A 26035-nucleotide genomic window follows, 5' to 3' on the forward strand; every position below is an offset into this window, starting at 1 on the left:
GTTTCATACAGAACACATTATATCTTCTGTGTGAAACTGGAAAATAAAGTGCGTTTTTATTGCCTTCCATTTCAGTGGGGTGCTTCCTACAGCCTTGGACTTCATTTTTGAAATATTGAAAGTGAATGATGCAGTTCAGGTATATCTGAAGAAAACTTTTCGGACACTAGAGGAGGTGAAAGCTGCCCTGCTCAGCCAGGATGATGAGCTTGAATCAGTAAAGCACACCAATGGTGATCACACAGTACAAATGTAGAGATCCAGGCAGTGTAGATGGAAATGCAAGAAAAACTGACAGAAATAGAAGATGGAAACAAGAGAGAATTTAAGTTTCAGCAACTTCCCTGAAGGGAGTGAGAGGGAGAGGCTGTGAAAACTTTGGGAGAACAAATCTTTAAATGGACTGTCCTTCCGGATGAGCGTGTGTTACTAGACAGAGTGCATAGTGTATCAGACACAAGGATCCATAGCCCAATATCCATGACCCATGGTGGTTTACCAAGCTTATCAGCCCAAATAATTATTCTTAGGTGAAATGTGGAAAAGAAGGCAATATTTTGCAAATACCTGAGAATAGAGTATTTGTTGGTCAAGACTACTCAGTAGTCCATCCATCCATCCATCCATCCATCCATCCATCCATCCATCCATCCATCCATAATCCCTTGTTTTCCATTTTTGCATGTGGGGTCAGGGTGTCACTTCAAAAGTGACAATCATCTAAAGCCAATGTTTACACTGCTGGTTGGCTAGCCCTGCTGCAGTGATGAGGCTAAAAATGAAATAACTTTATTTTTTCCTTCAGGCTGTGTAGAAGCTTGGGATTAAAGTTCAAATTATAGTACTCAGCAATTACGAAGATATGTTTCCCACTGGAGTAAAAATGTTTGTAGGAGCTAAGGAAGCAATATCTGAACTGGAAAGATGTACCCATTTACTCCATAGCAGTAAGAGATAAAATGGAGAAAGAGCGGGAAAGAAAAGAGACAGTAATGGCAGAGGATAGCATGAGTGACAAGGAGATGTAGGGAGAAGGAACGATGTTTGTTAACACTGTTACACACTTTAGAGGACCTAGGGATGTAGCAAGCTCAAGGAATTCAGGGGAATTTCTACACCATCCTAACCAGCGTAATGGAAGTATCATGAATGCTATGCCCATGGCATTCTCTGGGTTTCCCTTATGTTTTCTTTTTATTTATTTTTTGTTAGTTGAGGTGCAGATGAAGTGAGGGAAAATCCATGTCAGTATCCATGGATGAGAATTAGAAAGCAACAATGATTAGAGTGATATGGAGACTGCTTTTCACCTGATAGTTTCAAAAGTATCTAACCCATTGGGCTTGATTATACCTGCAGAGAGTACGTTGGAACTGATTAGCAGGACAAGATAAGTAAACCCTTTAGGACATTTAATGATTAAGGCCAGCCATTGGGGTAGCTGCTTCTACAAGGCTCCAGACAAAATTAGCATGTACTGTAAAGAATCAAGGATGGTGATTCTCTGAAACCTGATGTGCTTTTTCAACAACTGTATTAACTGCTGCATGTTTGCAGGGTCTGGGTGAGCTGCTGGTGAAATGGTAAACTGAATGTACCACTAACCGTGTTACCTTGTACACTAAGGCACTGACACTACATTGCTTCAACAATTCTGTTAGAATTATTATGTATGAGGCATTATCAGGTATTCCTAGACCAGAGAATCAATGTCTATAACTTGAGGTTATGAGCAACTTGGTTAAAGGGACTATTTAGGGCAACATGGGAATATACCGAACAAGCCAGACTAGCTGTGGAGACATTGGTGCCCTCATTGCTTTCAAACAGTTCTGGCCATAACATCCAGTGTGAAAAAACAAAGTGACTCAGCCAAAGAGATTTTTTCTTGTGCATTTATTCAGTATTGTTACATATGTTGTTAAATAGTTGACTTGTGTAGTCTTTGAAATTTTATAGTAAAGTGTCTAGTAGGTCATAGCCAACTGTGATAATTTGATTCTGTCTATGCTTCTGTGAAGAGTCTGATCTTACAAAAGGGGGGAGGGGGATAATAACAGAGGAGAACAAATAATTAGGGCAGACTGTTAGGAGGAATAAATGGTCAGGTGAAGGGAGGGAGGATGAAGAGGGAGTAAACTGCATGAACTTAAGTTACTACTTGAATGCAGAGCATGGCTCAGGCACAAAGAAGAAAGTTAGACCTAAAAACAGATTTGGTGGGGGTAATAGTTTGCAAGTTCTTACAAAAGTTTTGTTTGATAATATATTAAAACTGCTGCAGACCATTGTAATAGTACATATGGTATTAGATAATATACATAAAGGAGGGATGAACAAAGGGGAAGGAGAACCAGTGGGGGTGTGTTTAAAGGTGAAATATAGGAGCACTGCCCAGGTTTAAAAATAATATCTTAGAACATAAAGGACCTTACTGACAGAGGAAAGCTTGAAAGTGTGTTGGACTATGCAAGATGAAGTGGAGCTGACATGATGATGATGGTGATGAAGATGCAGAAAACCTGTGTGTGTGTGTGTGTGTGTGTGTGTGTGTGTGTGTGTGTGTGTGTGTGTGTGTGCGTGGACAAGAACAGTACAATATCATTAGGAAAGTTTGGGGAGATGAATATTTTGTGAGCTTACAGGAAGGGTGTAAAAGAGGAGTCCTGACATTACAAGGAGAAGGCTAGAGCTGCAAGTAGAAAAAAAACAAAAAAAAAAAAACAAATGTGGATGAACAAGGCAGATACAAACTTTTGAAGGTTGATTGAACAAATAACCAGGTCACTCCAGAGAATATATTTTTGCCACCCAAAATAGCCAAAAGTAGATGAAGCAAATTATTGAGGAAATAATTGCTTCCATGCAAGGCATAGGAGTCATAGTTGGGGACTGAAATTTGGTGGAAACCATGTATGATGGCAGTGGTGGCCAAAGGAGAACCTGGATTTCCCTACAAGTCATTATCATCATCATCATCAGCCCCCTTCTTCCCATTTTCTACATGCAGTCGGGATGTTGTGTTAACTGTCGCCATCTCTTTCAAGTCAATACTACACTCCTGCCTTCTTTGACACTCATACCTGACTGTCACAGATCTTCTATCACACAATCCATCCACCTCTTTGCTAGAAGCCCTCGTTTTCTCTTACCTTCTTCCTGTCTGTCCCAAATCTTCTTCACAAGATTGTCTTTGGCTTTTCTGCAAATGTGTCCAAACCACCTTAATCTGTTCTGTTTGACCTTTTCTGCAATTGGAACCATTTTGGCTTCTTCTCTTATGTCCTCATTTCTTCATCTGCCCCACAGTGTGCATCCTCCCACCCTTCTCAGGCACTTCATTTCCATCACATCTAGCTTTCTCATCTGCTCTGTCTTTACTGCCCTGGTTTCTGTACCATACAGTAGTACTGGTTGCACCACTGTTTTGTACACCTTACTTTTCAGCTTCTTTCGCATTCTTCTGTTATAAACTACACCTGACACTCTATGCCAGTTGGCTGCAGCTCCTCTGATTCTAGCTTTGACCTCTTCATTTAGACTTCCCTTCTCCTCAGTCATCCCTCCCAGATACTTGAAGCTATTAACCTGCACTGTCTTTTCTTCTATCTCAGTTGTCAGTTTCTTCTGATTTCCCCAATTTGCTACCATTACCACTGTTTTGCATTGCATTCCCCTGACCTTTACTAAAGTTCTTGCTCAGAGTCCACCTGTAATGCTTCATCATCTGCATATAGCAACTTTGTTGATCTGTCCCCTATGATCTATATGCTAATGTACTCCGTCACCAGTATGAACTGCAATGGACTTAGAGCTGAACCATGATGCGCACCCACTCCCAATGGGAACCCTTCTAACAGATTGAAAAGTGTTAGTACTTGAGTCATTGAGTCCTTGTATATAGCCTGCACTAATTCTTCCAGTGTTTCTGAGACTTAAAATCAATGAAGACTGCCCAAATCAGCTTTTTTTGGGACCTTTTTATATGCTTTCTCCAAGTCTAGGAATTCCCAGTTGGACTCTTTCCTCATCTCTAGCTTCTTCTGAAGTATCTGCCTGACTCCAGATGCCAAGTTACTTGTGCTGCATCCTCATCTGAATACAAACTGCTCATCTCCTATCATTCCTTTTACTATTTTGCATATTTGTTTATCAATCACTCTCTTCATAACATTGATGCAGTTTGATAGGAGTTTGATACCACTATACTGTCCACAGTTCTGAATGTCCCTTTTGTTCTTGAGCAATGACACTAGTATACTTATTCTACAGTCATCTGGGATAAACCTTTCTCTCCATACTGCTGTAATTCCCCTCTGTATCCATTTTCTCCGTGACCTCACCCAACATCTATCATATCTGCTGTGACCTCCTCTGAGCCTGCTACTTTCCCTGACTTCTTTTTTCTTAGGGCTGTTCTAACGTCTTATATGGTGGGCTCCCCCTCTTCATTCATTGTAGGCTGTGTCTGGGGCAGCACAGCTTCTTTGGGGTTTTCTTCATTTAGAAGGTGCTAGAAGTATACCTTCCATCTGCCTTTGATGTCCTGTGAACTGTTGATCAAATTGTCGCTGGCATCTCTTATGAAGGGTGTCTGACTGTCTTCGTTATCTTCCTGTCTTTGCCCTGCAACATGATATAGTTTATTTGTGCCATCTACTGAGTCACTTTTCAAAAGCTGGTAGAGTGCACCAGATGCTTTGTTCTTTGCTATTGCAACTCCTCTCTTAACCTTTTTGTTAGCCCATCAGCATTCCTTCCAAGTCTGGTCAGTCTTTTCTCATCATCATCAGCCCTCTTTTTTCCCATTTTTCTACATGAGGTCGGAGTATCATGTTAACTGTCACCAACTATCTCAATTCAGTGCCACACTCCTGCCTTCTTCAACACTCATGCCTGACTGTTGCAGATCTTCTTTCACACACTCCAGCCACCTCTTTGCTGGAAGTCCTCACTTCCTCTTACCTTCTTCCTGTCTGTCCCAAATCTTCCTCACCAGATTGCCTTCTGCTTTTCTACACACGTGCCCAAACCACTATAATGTGTTTTCTTTGATCTTTTCTGCAATTGGAGCTACTTTGGCTTCTACTCTTATGTCCTCATTTCTTCGTCTGTCCCACAGTGTGCATCCTACCACCTTTCTCAGGCACTTCATTTCCATCACCTCTAGCTTCTTCAACCTGTTCTGCCTTTACTGCCCAGGTTTCTGCCATGGTCAGTCTTGTCTATCTCTCATTTTTTCTTGTACTTATTCTTTTTTCTTTGATGACTTCCTGGACTTCTGTATTCCACAATCAGCATTCCTTGTGTACCTTATTTCCATACCTGGCTTGGCTGCATATAAGTTCTGTACTACTTGCATATGCTATTTTGAGGCACTGCCATTCTTCTTCAATTTCACCTATTTCCTCTTCTTCCCAAGGTGTTAGAACCCTAAGCAATTCTTTGAACAGTTGTGATTTCTCTCCAGTCAACATCCAGGACTTCAGCCTGGTCTCTGTTGAACTTAGATCATTATCAGTCCACTGCTTGGAGCTGATTGAGGCAACCAGTGGTTCATGCTGTCTGATAACTGTTTTACCGGGGTTGACTTTGCAATCATTGATTGTACCCAACTACCCTTTCCTTAGTAGGAGGAAGTCTACCCGAGTTGCATGTTGGCCATTCTTGTATGTGATCTTGTGGCTGTCTCTCTTGCTGAACCATGTGTTGGTCACCATCAAGCCATTTGCCAAACGTCTAGAATGGCCTCTCCTTTCTTATTCCTGTTACCCCATCAATGTGGTCCTAAGCAGGACTCATATATGTCCATTAAGGTCACCCATTATCAATACTAATTCATAATTTCCTGTTTTATCTAGAAGGCCTTGCAACTGCTGTCTGAATGCACTCTTTTTTTCACTATCACAGCCCTGCTGTGGTGCATAGGCTGAGATTATGAATACTGTCCTATTGTTACATTGGGGTATGATTACCATGAGCCTGTCACTAATTCTGCTGATATCTCTCACTGCTTTCTGAAGCTTCTCTCACCACATTTCCCACACCATTTCTAGTCTGTCCTCCTCCTGAGTAGTAGACTCTGGACCCAAAGCAATGCGGCTTTGCTGCACTGCCCTTTCATCTTGTCTCCTGGATACATAAGATGTCTAGCCTCTTCCTTAGCTTCATGTCATCCACTTCCAAGCTCCATCCTGTCAGTGAACCTACACTGAGTGTAGCAAATCTTAGTTCATGTTTGGCAGATTGATTGGCTTTCACTTAATACAACTATCCCAGGTTACCCAAGCTGGGTAACTTGAACACTAACTGGCCATTAGCTTATCAACCCTACACTGCTGGGCTTTACAACAGGCACACCTGCCAATAGGGGCATGTAAACCCCTCCCACTGTTAGTAAGGATCCCTAGCAGCAACATTTTGAGGATACTGTGGCCCTATTTAAGTGCTTACAGTGGCAGCACTTGAGTTTTGTTTCATACTTACAATACAAAATTGTTCTGAGGGGGTTGAGAATTCTCAAGATGCCCACCTTTAGGGACAAGTATCCTGACTTATTAAGATGCTAGCAGTTGGTTAAGCTTAGCTACTCCTTCTGTTATATGGAACTTATGAATGCATACTTTGAACCTACCGAGTTAGATTTACGGAATGAGATCAAGAGTTTGTATCCTGAACTGATTACCGACATTCATACGTTCTGCTGTTCTGCATTCTGCAGAATGTTATGCGCATTCTAATCTTCTATATGAAACCCTAGATCGGATAACATTGTTTGAACAGAGACTGACTGAGACGAAAAAGCACAAGTTGAGGAGGGATTCGAATGACTTTAAATGTGGAAAATTTTTAGCTGGACCAATGGAGGGCAGCATCTACAAACATGTCATTCAGATTCTTTACCAGAACCTGAACAACAACTACAAGATGTCAGTGAACAAACAGACTTGCCAAATTCGACTATGGTTGATATAAACTCCATTAGGGCCCTCGACTGAGTGGATTTTTCAGTACTACTAGAGCAGCCCCTACCGATGTCCAAACCACAAGAAAGGATGAAAAGTTTTCGCAACAATACCCAGGGGAAGAAGACCACAACTGTTTTCTTTCTCTACAGCCTTCTCAAATACCTTGTACCTTATAACAATACTAATGTGCAGGTATTTGAGAAGGCTGTAGAGAAACAGATATATGAATTATATAAAAGAAATAATGTATGTTTATTCTATAATTTGAATTACAATCAGTTAGCAGCAGTTAAACCACTTATGCATAGTAAAGAAGTAGTTATCAAATGTGCTGATAAAGCTGGAGGTGTTGTGGTGCTAGATGCAGATCTCTATGTTAAAACAAAGCAGAAGATGTTGAGCAGTGATGATTATGCCAGTATTACTAAGCGCGAAGGCTACAGGATCATTAATATAGTTACACAGAACTTACGTGATATGGACTCACAAGATATGATCACCACAGAATTGTTGGGTTATTTATCAACTACAGCACAAATAAACACCTGTCATTTACAGTGTCCCTAAATTGCACAAATCATTGTCAAAGCCCCCTATTAGACCGATCATATCATCTAGGGGCTGAATTACTGACCCCATCTCTTAATTTCTTGAAACTCAGCTACATGTGTGGTTTGAAAATACCGATACCTTTCCAAGAGATACTGATGATTTTTTAATACACCTTAAAGATTAGTCTCAGGGTTACATGACACAGGAGCAGAATTTTATTATGTTGGACATTGACTTGTTTACAGTCATACCCAATGATGTAGGGATCAATTCAGTGAAGCAGTATCTAACTGAATATGCTATGTATACAACAGAACATATAGATATGCTATGTGAACTGCTATTAGTTGTTTTGACCAATAGCATTTTTTATTCCAGTTGCACTTATATCAACAAGTGACAGGTGAAGCCATGGGTACACCGGTCATGAACACATATGCTAACATTGTTATACATATGTAGGACAGGCAATACATTATTTCAAATGAGAATCCCTATAGAGACAACGTAGCTTTTTATAAACATTTCGTAGATGACTTGTTCTTCGTTTGGCGAGGAAATGTGATAGAATTTGATAATTTCATAGAATACATTTCAAATACAGTTACTTTCTTGAAGTTTAAATGAGATTTTAATCCTATGCAGATAAATTTCCTTGATGTTACTATTGAAAACTGCCACCTATGTGGTAATTCAAGGGTGCTTTGTTTTCCCAAACGGGATGACTATGCATTTTTTGGCATTTAGCTTGAGACCATGACTTTGACACCAGGTGTCTGACTTAGTAAGGCCCTTTTGGAGAATGTCCGTGTCAGCCAGAGAGTCAATTATGGCTCCCAGTTTGCAGTCATTGGCGAACTTGGTTAGCCATAGTCCTCCTGTGTTTGCCTGTACTTCTGAGAAGTATATGCTGAACAGTAGGGGTCCCAGGACCGAGCCTTGTGGGACACCACTTGTGACTGGTTTAGAGTCGGACCTGGAGCCCACTATTCTTACAGTGTGAGTTCTGTCTGTAAGCTAGTTGGCAACCCATCTCATGACGTAGGGGTTTATGTACAGGCTGGTGAGTTTTTCTATAACTCCTGAGTGGGGAATGGTGTCAAAAGCCTTGGCGAGGTCAAGGTAGGCTGTGTGAACTACCTTCCCCTCATCTATGGCCTTGGTGACTGTCTAGAAGAAATCAGCCAGGTTTAGTAGACATGATCTGCCCTTAACAAAGCCAAACTGGGTTGGGTCAAGTGTTTGGAGGTTCCCAATGTCTTTCTAATGAGTTCCATGATGATGCGCTCCATAGCCCTGCAGACCAGGCTAGTCAGGCTTATGGAGCGATAGTTACCAGGGTCAGTTGTGGCCCCTCCTTTGTGGAGTGGAATAACCATTGTTGTGTGCCAATCCATGGACATGTAGCCTGTGGAGAGGCTGAGTTTGAACAGTGTGTTTAGGTGGGGGGTTAGTTCGTTCTGTAGTTCGTGCAAGATGCAGCCTGGGACACCATCTGGCCCCATTGACGCTCTGCTTTTGGCTTTTGAAAGGGCTGTTTTCACCTGTGTGTCTGTGATTTCTGGGACACTACACTTTTCTGGTATTGTTGTGGGCCCTTTTGGGGGTGAGAGGGGGGTGAAGTTTGCACTGAATCTGTTTGCCAGGATGTTGACAATATCAGTGGGTTCAGTATATTTTGTGCTATTTTGCACTAGCTCAGAGCATATCTGTGAGTTGCCACTTAGATTCTTGACATAGCTAAAGAAGGCTTTGTGGTTATCTTTTGAAGTTAGCCTTGGAGGATTTTATGAGGGACCTTAGTTTCTTACTTGTACTGATCAGGGGTGTCTTTCCTTCTTGGGATTTGCTTTTTTTCTGAACTAGTTTCCTCCTTCTATTGTATAGCCTGTTTATGGCAGGGGTCCACCAGACTGGTTTCCTTCTCTTAGGGGAGTGAGTCTTGGTTTTGCTAGGGATTGCATGATCCATGCATCCTTCTAGGTGCTCATAGAGTGCATTTCCAAAAGTTCCTGCATCTTGGACACTGTTATCCTTTAGCGTGGGGGCTGTGAAACTTACCGCCTCTGTCTTAAGTGGATTGTGCACAATGCATACATATATCTGTATCTATATCAATATCTATATCTATATCTATATCTGCATCGAGAAATCTATTAAACATCCTCATCCTGTTAATGGCAAATAGTTCAGAGTAATAGTGAGTGTAGAAGAGAGGTGAAGAAGAGAGTACAGGCAGGATGGAGTGGGTGGAGAAGAGTGTCAGGAGTGATTTGTGACAGACGAGTACCAGTAAGAGTGAAAGGGAAGGTCTACAAAGAGGGAAGTGAGACCAGCTATGTTATATGGGTTGGAGATAGTAGCACTGACAAAAAGGCAGAAGTTAGAGCTGGATGTGGCAGAGTTAAAGATGTTTAAGATTTGCACTGGGTGTGATGAGGGTGGACCGGATTAGGAATAAGTATATTAGAGGGTCAGCCCAGGTTGGAAGGTTTGGAGACAAAGCCAGAGAAGCAAGATTACATTGGTTTGGATATGGGCTGAGGAGGGATGCTGAGTATATTGGAAAAAAGATGCTAAGGATGAAGCTACCAGGTAACAGGAAAAGAAAGGCCTAAGATAAGGTTTATGGATGTGGTGAGAGAGGACATGCAGGTGGTTGGTGTGACAGAGCAAGATGCAGAGGACAGGAAGAAATGGAAACAGATGATCCGCTGTGGCAACCCCTAATGGGAACAGCCGAAAGAAGATGATGATCCTGTTAATGGCAAATACTACAAGCTTTTGGTAATTGTAACATGCAGAACTTGATATGCATGGCTAATGCACTGTATGTCCAGCAGAAATCACAAATCGTAAATTTAAAGACCGTATTACAATCACGTCTGATATAATTAGGGAGGTTAATAGAAATGCTTTTTATAGGTACATAACTGAGAATAGTGGAGAACATGCTTTTAAATTCATGATTTTGAAAGTGGTGTAGGAACATATATGAGGGGAGACATCAAGCTCCTAACCGAGAATGGCAAACTTAGATGGATTATGAGAATGACAGCATATATAGTACTTGCTTTGAATGGTACTATCACTTTTTACCCCTTGCTTAGGTTGAAGCACCAAAAAGTTTGAATTGTTTTATTTGTGTTTTAATTGCGATTAACCATGTGACTTGAATGTTATTATATAAACACTTTTTTTATTGCTGAATATGTACCTGAAGAAGCCACAAGATGAACATTTTTACTAGGAATTGTGCATTACATTTTCAGTTTTGTCATGCTTCTGGTGATGTTTTATTCTATTATTAGTATGGCTCCCTGGTCAGATCCTCAACCCACTCATCACTGACAAATGCCTATTCTCATTTGACATTAGTCAACATAACTGAATCACCTAGAACCATATTTTACACTGTTGAGAGGCTAGTCCTTCCATAGTGTGTAGTCTGTGATCCATGCTCTCCTGTCTCATCCATATTCTCCTATCTCAAGAATAACACCACAGTAGAAGCCCAAAGCAGATTGTCTATACAACTCTCCCCACTAGGATACCAACTAGAGTCTTTGCTGCTGCCCACATTTCCAATTCTTGAGTGAATTTGAGAGGAGGAAACACTCAGCATGTTTTTTGTGAAGTGTGGTAAACCCAAAAGAGACACAAGGAGAACATGAAAACTCCATACAGGCATTGGCTAGAAGGCAGTATCAAGCCTTGTATCTTGTGCATGGGAGGAGAAGATCTTATCCATTATGCCAGCTGGTCACTATGGCACAACATGCATTATGTATTGATGCTTCCACAGGTGCACAAAACTCTACTACAATACTGCGCTATGATTGATGGATGAGTGCCATTATCAGTCTCCAGCAGCTGTCATTAGTGCATCAGACCAGGCTTCCTCCTTTGTCTTCATACAGGGAAGCTGTCATCAGATATTTCCTCCAAGGTCATTTGGGTCATAGTCTATGATTCAGTCCTTTCAACCCAGAGTGGCAGCTTTGTTTTCTAACTTTGTTTTCAATATCTTCTACAGTTATTTTATGTTATGGGGTAGGTATAACACACAAAATGATGACATATAAAGTATGATTTATTGATACCTAAAGGACAAAGGGAGCCAATAGTTAAGTATCATCAGGAAATATCCCTCTTTGCATTTTGATATAGGGATATCGCCAAAATGAACAGCTGAAGAAATATTTGATTTCAAAATATATTATTTGCATATGTGTGGTAAGGGTAAGAAATGATATCTGTGACTCGCGTTATCTCATGGTTTTTGTGTGAGGGGACGCATGTTCATAACTTACGGCATATTTTATTCATTTGTTTTATGCATCTGTTAGTTCAGCAGACCCGTCCCTCTTTTCAAGAGTGATCTGGGAGTACTGTCTGGGTAAATAAATTGATCAAAGTCACACAGGAGTTAAACTGGCAATGGAGGAGTCAAATGACTTTGGAATTCAGTTAACAATGATTCAGCCATTTTACTAATGTCAGAAAATTCTAAAGTTATGCATCCTTTACATCTACTGTCATCCAATCCTGGAAACTTCATAGTTTTCTTATACAGCCATTCTTTCTTCCCATTTGTATTACAGATAGAGAAACTGGAAGCATGCACAAGTAGGTTACAACAAGAGCTTCAAGATTCCAGAGACCAGAATGAACTGTTAGAATTCCGGATTCTAGAACTTGAGGTAAGTCAACATGACAATATTCCACTGGAAGGGATTAGATAATTTATATTTTACACAGAGCCTGTCATGGTGTACCTCTATTATTCAGTATTTTTTATTTTTATTTTTCAGTTATTTATTTCATTTAGGAGAGATGAGATTTGACTTCAGATTTGTCCATGAAAAAAATTTAAGATCATTTGCAGCAACCTAATTTCTGCTGTATCCTGCTATCATTTCTGAAAAATCCTGAGTTATTCAACATTTTTAAAGCAGACAGCCCTATATTTACAACGTTATCTGCTGTATACATCTTTTGTTACCAAATGCAGTCATCATGAATAGCGTGTAGGAGGTTACTCATATTAAGATGATTACTAGCATGGCTGTATTATATTTGAAAGGGATACAGGCAGCACTAGACAACTTTTAACAGTGTTGTGCTTGTGTAGGGACAAGATTAGTGACATGTTGACAAAGGGCGATAATGCCCTGATTACAGCCTGGGTAACCTGACTTCAGCTAGCAGTTCAGATTTCTGGCAAAGCTAAAAATGGGAATGAGTAGCCACTGTTGTCTTGCCCATGCTGTGGTGAGGGATAAAGTGCTGATTGGGTGACACCTAGTGAGATCTCTATGAGTTATATCCATGGTGCACAGATCTATGAAGCATGCACCACCATGGTATCTGTGCACAGAGCTAGCTGAAGCAGGATCCCTCTGGCGCAAAGTACACAGCAAAGCTTGTCGAGCCTCCATGTGGGGGATGGTGCTCCACCACAGATGAGTAGGTTGCAATTCAAAACCAGCAAGCTGGCACTCTCCCTACCACTGTAAATCTCTTGCCTAGCCCATGAAAGCTTGGCTTCTGCACCTGGGCCGAATGGGTGCAGGTAAAGGAGACATCAGGTATGTTTCCTGCTGAAGGAAAAAAGCAGGGTAATATCAACAGACTAAAAAACATTACGGCCTACTATTATTACTATTATTACTATTATTATTATTATTATTATTATTATTATAGTTGTTATTTTTTGCTAAAACTGAAAGAGCATTTAACAAGTTATGGTCAGCTTCACAGAATAGAATCTCAGCAGATATAAAATCTGACATTCACCACTTTGAGATCAAAACTGAAACACTGTCTCAAGAAGGAACATGCTTGTACATGTTACAGAGATAAATGTTGTGAGTGCAATTCTCTCAGCCCTCATTTGCCTGTGTGTAACCTTGAGAAAGTCACTTTACCAGATTTGAAAGTAACTAGAATTTGGGATAGGCCCCTCAACGGTCCCCTAGAATGCAAGCCTAGTAACTACCTATGAACCTATGACTTGTAGTACATATTAGATAAAATTGCTACGTACATGTAAACATGTACTTTCATAAAAATACGCACACTGCCACTCTATCCAGGGACGCACTTACTTTCCTTTTAACATGTCACTAGGGTAGTCAGATGTAAGATAACATATAATGTTCGCACACATAATAAACATCATTCTGTTTATATAAATACATGTTGCTGCTGTTGTTGTTCTTTCGGCTTTTCCTGGTTAGGGGCCGCCACAGCGGAACTCCGGTCCGCTAATGATTGGCAGTAGATTTTTACAGTGCCGAGGTGCCAGCTCGACGCCCAACCTTCAACGAAGGCACACCCATTCACACATGTCTTTCGAACGCCACTCGACCACGGGGAGGACATGCAGACTCCGCACAGAAGACGCTCCAGCCGAGAATCAAACGGGAGAACCTCTTGCTGTGAGGCCGACAACACTAGCGCTACACCACCGCAGCTTATGTTTATATAAATACATACATTACTATATTTTTCTAAATAGTACTGACTATTGCTCCTGTAGAAAACTGTGCATTGTCTAAAATAATTCATGTAAATAGACATATGCTGTCTTCTTATCCATTAACATAAACTGACTTTTCTTTTAAGAATGTCTTTATGCTGTATGATGTAGCAAATTCAGACGTACCTGTTATGCATTGATATAAAACAACTTATCTTTGAAGAATTTCATTATGTTATAAGATGTAAACCAGTATGAACCTGCTTGTCTGACAGTGAACTAAATAAACCAAACAACTAACTAAATGTCAGAGTGAACTGTCTAAGAAAAACTCCCTGTTCGATATGTAAAGAATCTAGTCAGATTATTGAGCATCCTGGTAAGCACAGGAAAACATTTCAGTTTAACAAAAATCTATCACCTCATATCAATTATATCATGTTAGACTCTTCAATTCATTCAGTAGCAAAGGACATGATGTCATAGACAGGGGTTTATTTCCTGTCAAAAGCTAGTGAGATGTGCAACCAGTCAGAGTGTGATGTACCCAAAAATCATTTGGGACTAAAACTTGGGGATTTTAGCTAAACAAATACTAACTGGGCAAACTACTCACTGGAAAAATAAATATACCTAAATAATTATTGACAGTGTGACTGAAAAAGCATTCACAAAAATAGTGCAAAATCCAGCAAGACAGGATAGTATTTTTAATATCATATTGATAAGTGATGTGCCCCCCCCCACCCCATGGTAATCCCATCTTTAGTTAACACAACAAGCTTAGATTTTAGTAGTGAAAAGTTTGACACAATAAATGAAATACTTATGAAAAAAGACCTGGATGGTATTCTCTGTGACCAAATAAGTTCTCATCACAGAATTGATGAGTTCTAAGCTATTATTAACTCCTGTATTCAGGGACATATACTGATATGCTGATAACATGAATATATAGATACATTTAAAAATGGTGGACTCGCAACTATTAAGAAATGGAACAGAAAAAGAAATATTGCTTAATTTGCAAAAAATACCCTAGTCATAAAAATAAAACTACAGAAACTGTTGTCTTTTTCTTAGCAAATATTCCATTATTTCAACTTGATCTCGATGGGTGAAAGCAATAATAATGTATTGTTTAATTACACCAGGAAACTGAAAGGAAATATAGTGAAGGTAATGTTATCAGAAAACGATAAAGCAATAATTCAGCAAAGGATTCAGGAAATCTACGTACAGCAAAAGCAGGAAAAAGTTGTGCAAACTTCAAAATAAAGAAAGAAATGTGCCAGAGCTATAGAGACACTGGGTGACAGTCAATACAGAATTACAGAAATACGAAAATAACTGCCGCCATTAGTAAAATAAAATAATTAAAGATTCAGAGTACTAGGGAATACACCTACTGAAGCAAGGAAAGCCTAATTAACCTACCTATAAGTTATACTAACCAAAAAGTTAGCACATGGATGCATCCCTGATCTGTGCTGAGTGGATGTAGTGGTAGCCATTCAGAAATGGGGGGGGGGGGGTTCACAAAAGACCCAACCAGTTTGAGTCCAATCAGCCTGACAGAGTTCTAAGTAAAAGGAGGAGAAAGTCAAAATATTGCTTTTCCAAAATGACAAGGGTAAGGACACAAATTTACAAAACTCCAAAATAAAACAAAAAAAGTGCATTTAGGAGGATTGTATACTTAATCTGAAATTGCTGTAACTTGGAGAAGTCCCCCTTCTTTGAGGTACAACAGTATGTCAATTAGTGCATGTAAATAACAGCAGTATAGGGGCTGCAGGTGCAAGAGGCATACCTTCTTGTAAAATTTAACTTAGTTCCCTGCAAGAATGCTTTAAATGTATGACATGGAGTTTTTTCTATGCAATTACATTGAAATTTGCAAAGTGTCTGAACCTACAATACTGAGCATCATACTTCTGAAAGAGAGCCTGACATGGGGGGGGGGGGGGCACTTCTGTTAGATAAGGAACAGTATAGAGCTGTTAAGGGATTAGCTTGCCTTTTTAAAAAATGTGACATTCTTTGAAAAGTTAACATCAAGTCTTGATAAAGGGGCTGACTATGAGTACTGCTTATAATGGCCTGCTACGTCTTTTGACACTATCTCATATAAAGTGAATAACTAAGAAATTAAGCAGATTAAAAAACAGTATTCAAAAGCTCCTTCTAGCCTCAAGGAGGGCAATACAAGATTGATTGCATCAAATTCTGCTCCGGTCTATTTAAGTTTACTTTAAGGGTGCTGCTCAGATTGATATGTAGTTGATGCTTGTAATACAGGTAGGGGAATACCTCAGATTATTGATTTATTGTGTCAATGGTGTGAAATTGAAATTATGACTGGGAATAGAACCTGGGCTGTGGTGGTGAGAGTCCCAAATCCCAACCACTAGACCACCAGGGATTTTCCTGAAAATGTCAGTGGGTCTTATTTATCTGTTGTTGAAAGTTTAGTTCCATTAACTATGTATTTGAAGAACCAGCTGTAAGATGGTTGGATCCTTCATAGCTTAAAAGGCGAGACACAGATCTCCATGAATAAGATTGTAAGAAACTAAGTGCATAGAAAGAACCATCAATGTGCCCTGAAAACTAAGATTTTGCTGCTAATTATATTTTAGTTAGAAATCTCTGAGGTCTCTAATGTTGAATGATATGTTTAGACAAATACATGCCAAAAAGGGGCATTATATTTAATACTGGTTCTGAAGAAATATACGTAAAGGTGAATTAAGACTTCCTTGGATTAGAGGAGCTTCTTTCATTTTCTCACATTGTCCAGTACCTGAAAACCACATACCCTGTTTGTGAGACACTACTGTAATCTCTGATGTTTTTAACTAACATAACTTTGAAGAGTGACCTTACTTGCACAGAAAACTTAATAAGTCTGACATCTGTGGTTAAGAATGGCATTATAAGGATGCTGGGACACATTCCAGACAGACTACAGGAAGGAAGAAGCCTGATAGTTTAGTAGTCCACAGGTAAAACTGTTCATTGTGTCTACCGAATTGGTCCAAGAGAAATAAATGCTGAATTTCCTTTATAATCTCTGACTGTTTTTTCCTGGATTCTAACCATACAAATCATCTGTTAACCCTTATAGCCCAGTAATTTTTTCTTAACTATCTTCACTCCATATCTACTAAAAGCATTTGTTGTGGCTTTCTTTGTAAAAAAATATGCATATAAATTACCTTTGAAATTTTTGTGAAACAAAGTGCTGGATTAGTTTTTTCTTCCTTTAGACAATACGAGACATAGTGTGGTTCTCATTCATGTGATCATGTCGCTTTTAGGTGAACCATGATAGTATGAGCCTTTTCAATAAACAGGTTTGACTCTACAGTGTTTAAAACTTTCCACAAGGACCTGTGATCTTTGAACATGCTAAAATAAGATGGAGCAGAGAGAGTTGTTGTTTACCTAACATGGAGGTTCAGTGTCAAACTCATTTTATGGAATAAATTCATGCTGTTTGATTTGACAGAAAGGACTTGATTTTACTACACCTATACAATGTATACTATTAATTATGCTGGACATATTGCACTGCATGCTTTATTGCCTTGCATGTAAATTGATTGTGAAAGCTTTGCTCTGTGGGTCTTCACTGCAAATCGACCAGTCCTTAATGGAAATCTCCAGTCAACAAAACATAATCAGACCCAATCAATCAATCAGTAAATAAAGAAAACACAAAACCGTAAGCCAGTAGATTTGCTTTTAAAAACATAAGGATGCCCATCCAGTGTACCTCTCCAAACATCATTTACAGTTATTTTTATTCTTGTTTGTTTGTTTGTTCCACAGCTTATGTTACTTCTTTCTCTGCTTTGGACACCAGTGGCCTCTTATTAAAAAATCAGTTAGATGCATTCTGCAGTAGTCATTGAAAAATTATTTTTTTCTCTAAATTGTCCCGTCTCTCATTACAAATCATTAATTTTTTTCCTTCTTAATACCTTTTTGATGGGTACTCTTCTTTTAGGTTTTTTGTTTCCATAATCTTATCATTTTAATATCAACATACATATTACATATGCAGCTATATTCATGTTGCATATTGTGTGTGTGTTTGTGTGTGTGTGTGTGTGTGTGTGTGTGTGTGTCTTAGGGTTTACTGCATTTCTGTGTTGTCAGTGGTTATTCATTAATAGACTTATTACTATAATTAAAGCAGATATGGCTTTGTACTTATGTACTTTTTCTTTGTTTATTACCCTTAGGAAAGAGAGAGGCGGTCTCCTCCATTTAATCTCCAAATCCATCCGTTTTCAGATGGTGTGAGCGCACTTCAGATGTATTGCATGAAGGAGGGAGTGAAGGTAGACTTTAAACTTATGCTTTTCATAGCATGTGTACAGTGTTGCTTTTGTGCTGTTGCAAATATCCCTACTTTGGAGGTGTGTACCTATTTTCAGGTTTGATTCACTACTTAAGTTCTTCTTTTGGTTTTTCCCAGTTAGGGGTCGTCACAGCGGAACTCCGGTCCGCTAATGATTGGCAGTAGTTTTATTATGGTGCCATGGTGCCAGCTTGTTGCCCAACCTTCAACGAAAGCACACCCTACGCATTTCTTTCGAATGCCACTTGACCGTGGGGAGGACATGCAGACTCCACACAGAAGGCGCTCCAGTCGAGAATCGAACGGGAGAACCTCTTGTTGTGAGATGACAATGCTACTGCTGCACCACCGGGGATGATGGAGATATTTTATTTTCAACCTTGCTACATATTTTCTAACACCCCTCCCATCACTCAGCTGTTTAGTACACAGGAAACCAGGCTATGTGACCAAAACAGTGGTGACACAAGTAGATTAAAGACTCATCTTTCATACATTGTGAGAAAGATTTATGCAATATCAGTCATTAAAGTCTACAGACTGTGCACTGTTCCTTTGATTATGTGCTTATATTTTTGCATAAGTTTTGCCACTGTCAGTTTTTTTTAAATTTGTGCTTTGGAGCAGTATCCTACAGTCTTAATCTTATAAGAAGTGGAAAGGGTTATAAGCTTTCAGTATTTACATTTTATGCTATTTAGGTGCTAAGCCTTTTGGTTTGGTATACCTACTTTTAAAGAGCCTTTATTCTTTTCAATGTCTGCAGGTTAAGTGGTATTCTGTTGCCTAGTAATAAAGTTATATTTTAAGCAATGCTGTATGTCTGTGAGCAATTTATTGATTAAAGGGTATAGCTTTGTAATATTCTCAATAACATATGAATGTTTATTCACCTTGATGGAAAAGTGCTAAAGTTCTTTTATGTGGACGGCTCTGATGTATCTGATTTCATTACTTTCCCTGTGTTTTATTCTGCCTTCCTTTTGTTACACTCTTTCCAGTATATTCAAAAATATTGTATGCAGTAACATAAGTGAGTTGTGTGACCTGACCATGGTCCATGGTTCAGGAGACTGTGTGATCCACAGGCAATCTCCTCACAGTATATGTATGTGCACAGAGGACATTTGAACACACAACATGTCAGTGCATACTGAGTGCTGTACACAAATGTACTGTGGCAGGTATAAGGCAGAACCTACCTGTCCTGAAATGGAATGAATCACCAAGACAAAAGAAAGTGGATTATGCCTGAAACAAGAACTATACATTACAAACGTATCAGAACTAATATCTGTGGTGAAACATCGATGCTTATATATAAGTGGAAGGCTGATAATAGTTGAACGAATCGGTATGTACTCATTCATGCCTTCAGCTTTAACGTAACTGTCATACAGGCATGACTCACTCATACTGTCATTACCAGTTACTTCATCTCATTTGCTGAATGGGTTACTAAAAGTATGAAAAAGACTGTTGCCATCACATAACCAATGGATGGTAGTGGTAGGGTACACTGTAGTCCATATAAACTATAAACACTGTGCTTTTATTATTTATTCTGCCTCACAGTTTTCATCAAGACTGCATGACAGCTGTAAGATGGAACTGCTTATGTTACTGAAGGGTTAGTCAGTTGTAGTGAGACACTTTGTTGACATTGCATGTTCTGAATACATAGAAAGGCCCAGTTCATGACATTTTCCAGTTCTTTTGTTATGCACACAAAAAATATTAGCGTACTATAAAAATGGGAAGCTCTTGTTGGGTAAATGTTTCCACTGGTGAGAGTGTGTAGCATCATGGCTTTGAGATGGTAAAGTGTAGTTGTGGTAGCCAGTTTGACTGCACCAAGGGGAGTAGTATCTGTTCCTAGTAGCTGTTTGCTGCTTCACAAAATAATCTGCCTGCACTATTTTTCTTATCATGCTGATGGATTTTTCAGCTCTGTTATGCTGTTCACCACATCAATATAAAAGGGGGATCATAGCCTCATTGCCATGTTTACAAGCACACAGTCTACAGCTAAGATCCCATATAAAGGGGCTGTGACGGTGAAATGTAAGCAACTGTTATATCCCTTCATCTAGGTAGGTACAGGTGGTCATTTACATAGGTAATGCATACATGAGGTCTTGTAGATGCACAACAGAGTTTGCCTGTGGTAGGGATGGGCTGCTGCACATAAGTGAATAGTGCAGGTCATGGTACGTGGGTTTTATGGATTAGCATCCCTAAACAGCTGTGTCTGATAATTATGTGTAGCACCCCTGCTTCTCTTACTTCATTTTTAGTCCACCACTGCACTAGCAATGCTTTTTAGTTCCCATTATTGTTTTTCCATATTTGACACAAACATTCTCTATTCAGGTCACCATATGTGCACTTGTTGGCAAACAAGTGCACCATATGTGCAGTTGTTTGCCAACATTTCGTCTTTCTTCAGTTCTAACCTCAACAACTACCCATTAACTATTCAGCACTCTTTTGCAGACCCAAAGCTACATTTACTTACCATTCATTTTATAACAGACACACCATGTCAAAGAGATGTTCTTGTGTACTTACTACTGCGTACCCTAGATGGATGCAAGTACACATACCATAATGTACTATAAGTATGATGACATAAGGAGTGTGTATGTAGTAAGATACATATGAGCATTTGTATTACTGGCATTACAGTATCCTTTCCAATAAATGTTCTTACATGAAACATATACCTCTTCCTCTCTCTCTTCCTATCTCTCTCTCTCTATATATATATATATATATATATATATATATATGTGTGTGTGTGTGTGTGTACACGTATGTTACACTATGACTTGTTGAATCCTAATGTACTAAAAACCTGCCACTGCAAATGCTGACCATAAGACAGTGTTTTTTTTTTTTTATCCTTCCATGATCTTGAAGCTTGTTTATATACATCACCCACAGCAAATATGTATCATTTGAGGTAAAATGGGAGACCTTTTTTGATGGTTTTCAATTTAATAGGAATCACCAAAACATAACTTCCAATAAAAAATACCTGAGATCCATACCCATAAATAATACCAAGTCACATTTAAGCATACAGTTTATTCCAGATTTATTAATGATGTTTCAGAAAACATCTGTAAGTAGCCATACTTTAACATCTTAGAGATTAATGTACTTTGTTTGAAAGTACTACAGACTGTGTTCCTACATCCAGCATGCTGACATCTAAGATTCTGTGAACTGTTTAACTACTTCAAAATATTTCCAAATGAAAATATTTAGATCTGTTTTACATCTCTAATGTGGAAGCTTTCCTAGCAGTCTGAGGTTTTATTAACTTGAAGAAAAGGGCACTTTTCTGTAACGTGGCGTGACCTCAGTGGTATTATAACTGGAGATCAGGTATGTGGAGTCATACTCCCCAACATTATGAGGAACTAAAATCACTGTGCTAATACAAATTGTCTAGCTATCCTGTAATAGTAAAGTGGTCTACAGGAACCTAAATTCTGGGATCCTGGGTGAGTGAAAATGGTTCATGGTAATCTTACATAAAACAATATCCTATTCTTTTCCTATGAGCCAAAGCTAGACATTGTCAGCTGAAGGCAAAATTAAAATTTTCTAGCCCTAGTGAGCTGTTATCGGCATCAAAAGATTAGAGTAGCATGTATAAGTGAAGTGAACAGTCTAGTTTGGTCCATATGGTGATGTGGTAGTCAAGCTATACTGCCTTGCTGAGTGTTAGCTTAACAGTCACCATTATAGACATTTTTAGACAATAGAAAAATATGTAATAATCATCATATGCCAAGAAAGTCCTCTGTGGTCGTCCACTGTGGTCTTTAGCCATCGGGTAGTATGTGCATGATTATCTATCCATCTGTGAACATGTCCACATTACAGGTCAACCTTCCATATGTGGTTGCATTATATATAGGCTCTCATCCATGAAGGGAGAGATGCTATCCAGATTTCTATTATGGATAGTCTGGTAAGTTGTACATCTCGAAATTAGGGTTTGTGTATCTTGTTTATTATCAAAGTCAGCATATAGGCTTAATTTTAATATGTTCTGGTAGGTTTCCTGTTTACCTTATGTAAAAGCTAGTCAGAAATGCAGTTAAATAAATGCACTTTTAGGAACATTTACAAGTATACACAATCATCAATCATAGTGCATCAGAATCACACAGCTGCTATCCATAGTTGAAATTGTAGAAGCACCAAAAAAATCTTTTTTGTACCAGACAAGCACCCCTGCAACTACAACACCAAACATGGTGGGTGGTGACTCCACCTCAACTCCCCAGCTACTTATATACGACCTCCAAGATCAGAGTATTTTATATAAAAGAGACATTTCCCAGGAAATGCAGTCTTCATCTCTCTTGTACAAACCATGGAACTTCATCTTAGTGATTGACATTTAGAATGTCACTCAGTACTGCAGTGATGTTAAGGCTGCTACCTGTTTTTCCAACTTAACAACCCAGCAAGCACTGGGACTGTGAGATAGGTAGGCATTATGTATGTATTTATGTATGTATGTGTGTATGTATGAATGTTTTAATGTACACATCCCTCATAACAGTTTTGATTTTATGGTAAATCACTGAGGATTGAAGTCAGTCATTAATGCCAGATATCAGAGTTTCATACTTATTATTTGTTCAGATGGAGCATGTTGACGCAAACCTGTTGTTCTCTTAACTGTTCATATTAATCAGAGTAATTTCTAAACATTGTCCATGATTATTTGTCATTGTCCCTCCAATATATTTAGTTTCAGCCACATTTCTTTAGCAAAGATATTGAAATGTATGCTGCCCACCGCTGCTCTTGTTCTTACCTTATCTTATGATGCATCTTTGTACACACACACACACACACACACGCACGCACGCACACACACACACACACACACACACCTGTGAATGTTTTTGCTGCTTCTGTGTGGGCCTCATTTGACAACAACATCAACACCAGAACCTACCCCATGCCCTGAGCCTGGCTGCAGGGCTATGCCCAAGCATTCCTATTTTAGGCAGGATTCTTCTGTAATAAATTTAGCATAAGAACAAATTCTGTTTTGAGTAATTAGCATTGTATCTGTTGAAAGGAGAGTATATTTCTAGACTTTTAATAAAATTTTACAGGCTCATATTTTAATGCTTTTTCTTAATAGCTCAATAAAGCAGCAATCTACATGTAGGTAAAGCACTAATAAACAGTAAAACCATACAGATGTCAGACCAAGAAAGAATCTTAGGCAGGTCATAATAAAAACATGATTTAATAACCATCAATAAGCAAGCAGTTAAATGTTTTCATCCTCTTTTGATTAGGACTTCATCAGAACTGTTTATCCTTCAATAAAACACCCATAATACCAATCATCTCAAATCAGATGACAGCTTACATTGATATAACTGGTCATGATAAAATAAGGAATTTTGTTAAAAATATATACCATTACAAGAAAATCAATGATACCAAAAATTAGAAATGAAGAATAAAAGTACCACAAAAACTGTATAAAACTAATGCTAAAAAATTGTTGGGATCTATTTATAATTTAGCTGCTCTAAGTTTTAATACACTGTTAATGCTGGTAATTTCATTCAGACCTGCTTCACATGTTGCATTCACTGTACATTGTCAAACAGTTCATGATAATTTAGTTTGTTTCCCCAAATAATCACCCCTTTTTATAAATCTATTTTTCCAAAATAGAAAAAGTACAATTCTTAAAGTTGCTGGATTCCAGAGCATGTTTACTAAGTGCATTTCTATCATCATTTTTCTTCTGTAATATGTGTGCTTGTAAATTCTACTTCTTATACTTTTTTCACTTTCCAGAATAGTACACAACATGCAGCATGTTATAAATGCTACCCATTTTTATACCACAATTTAAATGCCCCCCTTATTCTAATATCTTCTGAGATAAAGATATATTCATTATTTTCACATTCATTTAAATGCACTGCCTACACATTCCACATTTTTGTTTTTGTATTTATGTTCTCAATACCATAGTTAGTGTTTCCTTCAAATCTATTTTAAAATGTATTTTCCTTTTAAATTCAAAACATGGGGATGGACCAAAGGACTGAATATCTCCCAAACTTTTCAAATTATTTTCTTAATATTATTAGAGTCCACATTAGAACTTAGTATAATAGTTCTATCAAAGAGGTATTCATTCTATTGACCTTAACATGTGCTACTTTGTACCTGTTTCATTTCCTTCATTTAATATTGATGTATATTTTTTCTACCTTGTTTTACTTTTTTCACTGGAGCAATGACAGTGGTGCAATAGATTGCATACTCACCTTTGGTGCAGAAGGCTGTGGGATCTATTCCCTTATCAAGTAGAGGGACTACTGATAATACAGTGCAGCATATGGGGGAGGATGTACTCCTGACTGTCTCATCCTTCAGGTGAGACATTAAACTGAAGCGCCATGTTCTGGATTTGGTGGTAGCACAGGTGGGTATAAAAGATCCCACAATACCTATCTAAAAGTGTAGGATAAGTTTCCGAATACCCTGGTCAACTTTCCCGTAGTCGTATAAATACCACCTCAAGTCCCCTCTGAGAAGAGATCACTACCTACCTGGAATTCACTTGGTCAACAAAGAGCAAATACAATTTTGCTCTTTCTTCCAGCAGCAGTAGTGGGTACTCTCCATAGACATGGGAATTGATTTATTAATTTCAGCATCAAATGAATGGTCCTCTGAAAAAAGATCCTTTAGAATCTATCTGCCTTTATTAAGTTCCTTTTTTGTTTAAAGGGTTGGCAACTGTTAAAGTGCAGATCATTATTTGAGAAATTGGTTTTCCAGAAATATTAGAAACACGTTTTCCTATTTCTTTGTGCTTATTCATATGTAGTATATCTAAAATGTCTATTATCCTCAAGTAATTAAAGAAATAAAATTAAAGTAAATTAAAAACACAGTATTCTGGTTTAAAAAATGCAGTGAATTCATACATTTTAGTAGTACTAGTCCATAAAAATGTATCTAAAAATCTTAAATATAGTCCTCCAATGTAGTGTAAAAATGGATTTGGATATATATGTTTTCGTGAGCACCATAAAACCATATTTGTATAAACTGGGGCATACATTGCCTCCTTTGTGACTTATTTTTAATATTCACCTTCAAAAATACAAGAAGTTATTTAAAAACCAGTTCTAACAATTGCTCAATAATCTATAATCAGGAATGGACCCAAACTGGTATTCCATCATAATGTATTTAAACCGTTGTGTTTCTGTATTATGTAAAACAGAAAAAAAAAATTAACATCAGCTGTGACAAATATACCTTAATTTAAAAAATCCATATTTTTAGGCATTTGCAAAAATACCATAAGCCCTTTAGAATCTAATTTATAGGCTTCGTAAAATTCTTTTAACTTAACATCTATATATTTCCCATTTGATCTGTTTTCAACTCTAAAGATGCTATGATGGGCTGCATGGGGAGATCTTCAATATTCATCTGAATCTATCAAGTACCATGGAGAACAAAAACTTTTACAGTTGTACATGCCTACAAGGCCATTTTATACAGGCCTCCCAACCATATAATAATGATGTCATCCGAAGTATCCAGCAACAGTGTAAAAGACAGATTTGTGCCACAAAG

The 26035-nt window shown here is 38.4% G+C and overlaps 1 protein-coding gene across 2 annotated transcripts in view; it reads left to right on the forward strand.

Moving 5' to 3' along the window:
* Positions 1 to 26035, forward strand: part of JAKMIP2 (janus kinase and microtubule interacting protein 2) — a 1408623-nt gene that overhangs the window by 1149685 nt on the left and 232903 nt on the right. For both annotated transcript variants that reach the window (XM_044069136.1, XM_044069137.1), the window contains exons 15-16: positions 12125 to 12223; positions 18258 to 18356. In XM_044069136.1, the coding sequence (XP_043925071.1) occupies positions 12125 to 12223; positions 18258 to 18356 (198 nt within the window). The remainder of the gene's footprint in view (positions 1 to 12124; positions 12224 to 18257; positions 18357 to 26035) is intronic.

The sequence above is a fragment of the Protopterus annectens genome, chromosome 4.part0, assembly GCF_019279795.1.
Source record: "Protopterus annectens isolate FY-2018-M chromosome 4.part0, PAN1.0, whole genome shotgun sequence".
NCBI lineage: Eukaryota > Metazoa > Chordata > Ceratodontiformes > Protopteridae > Protopterus > Protopterus annectens.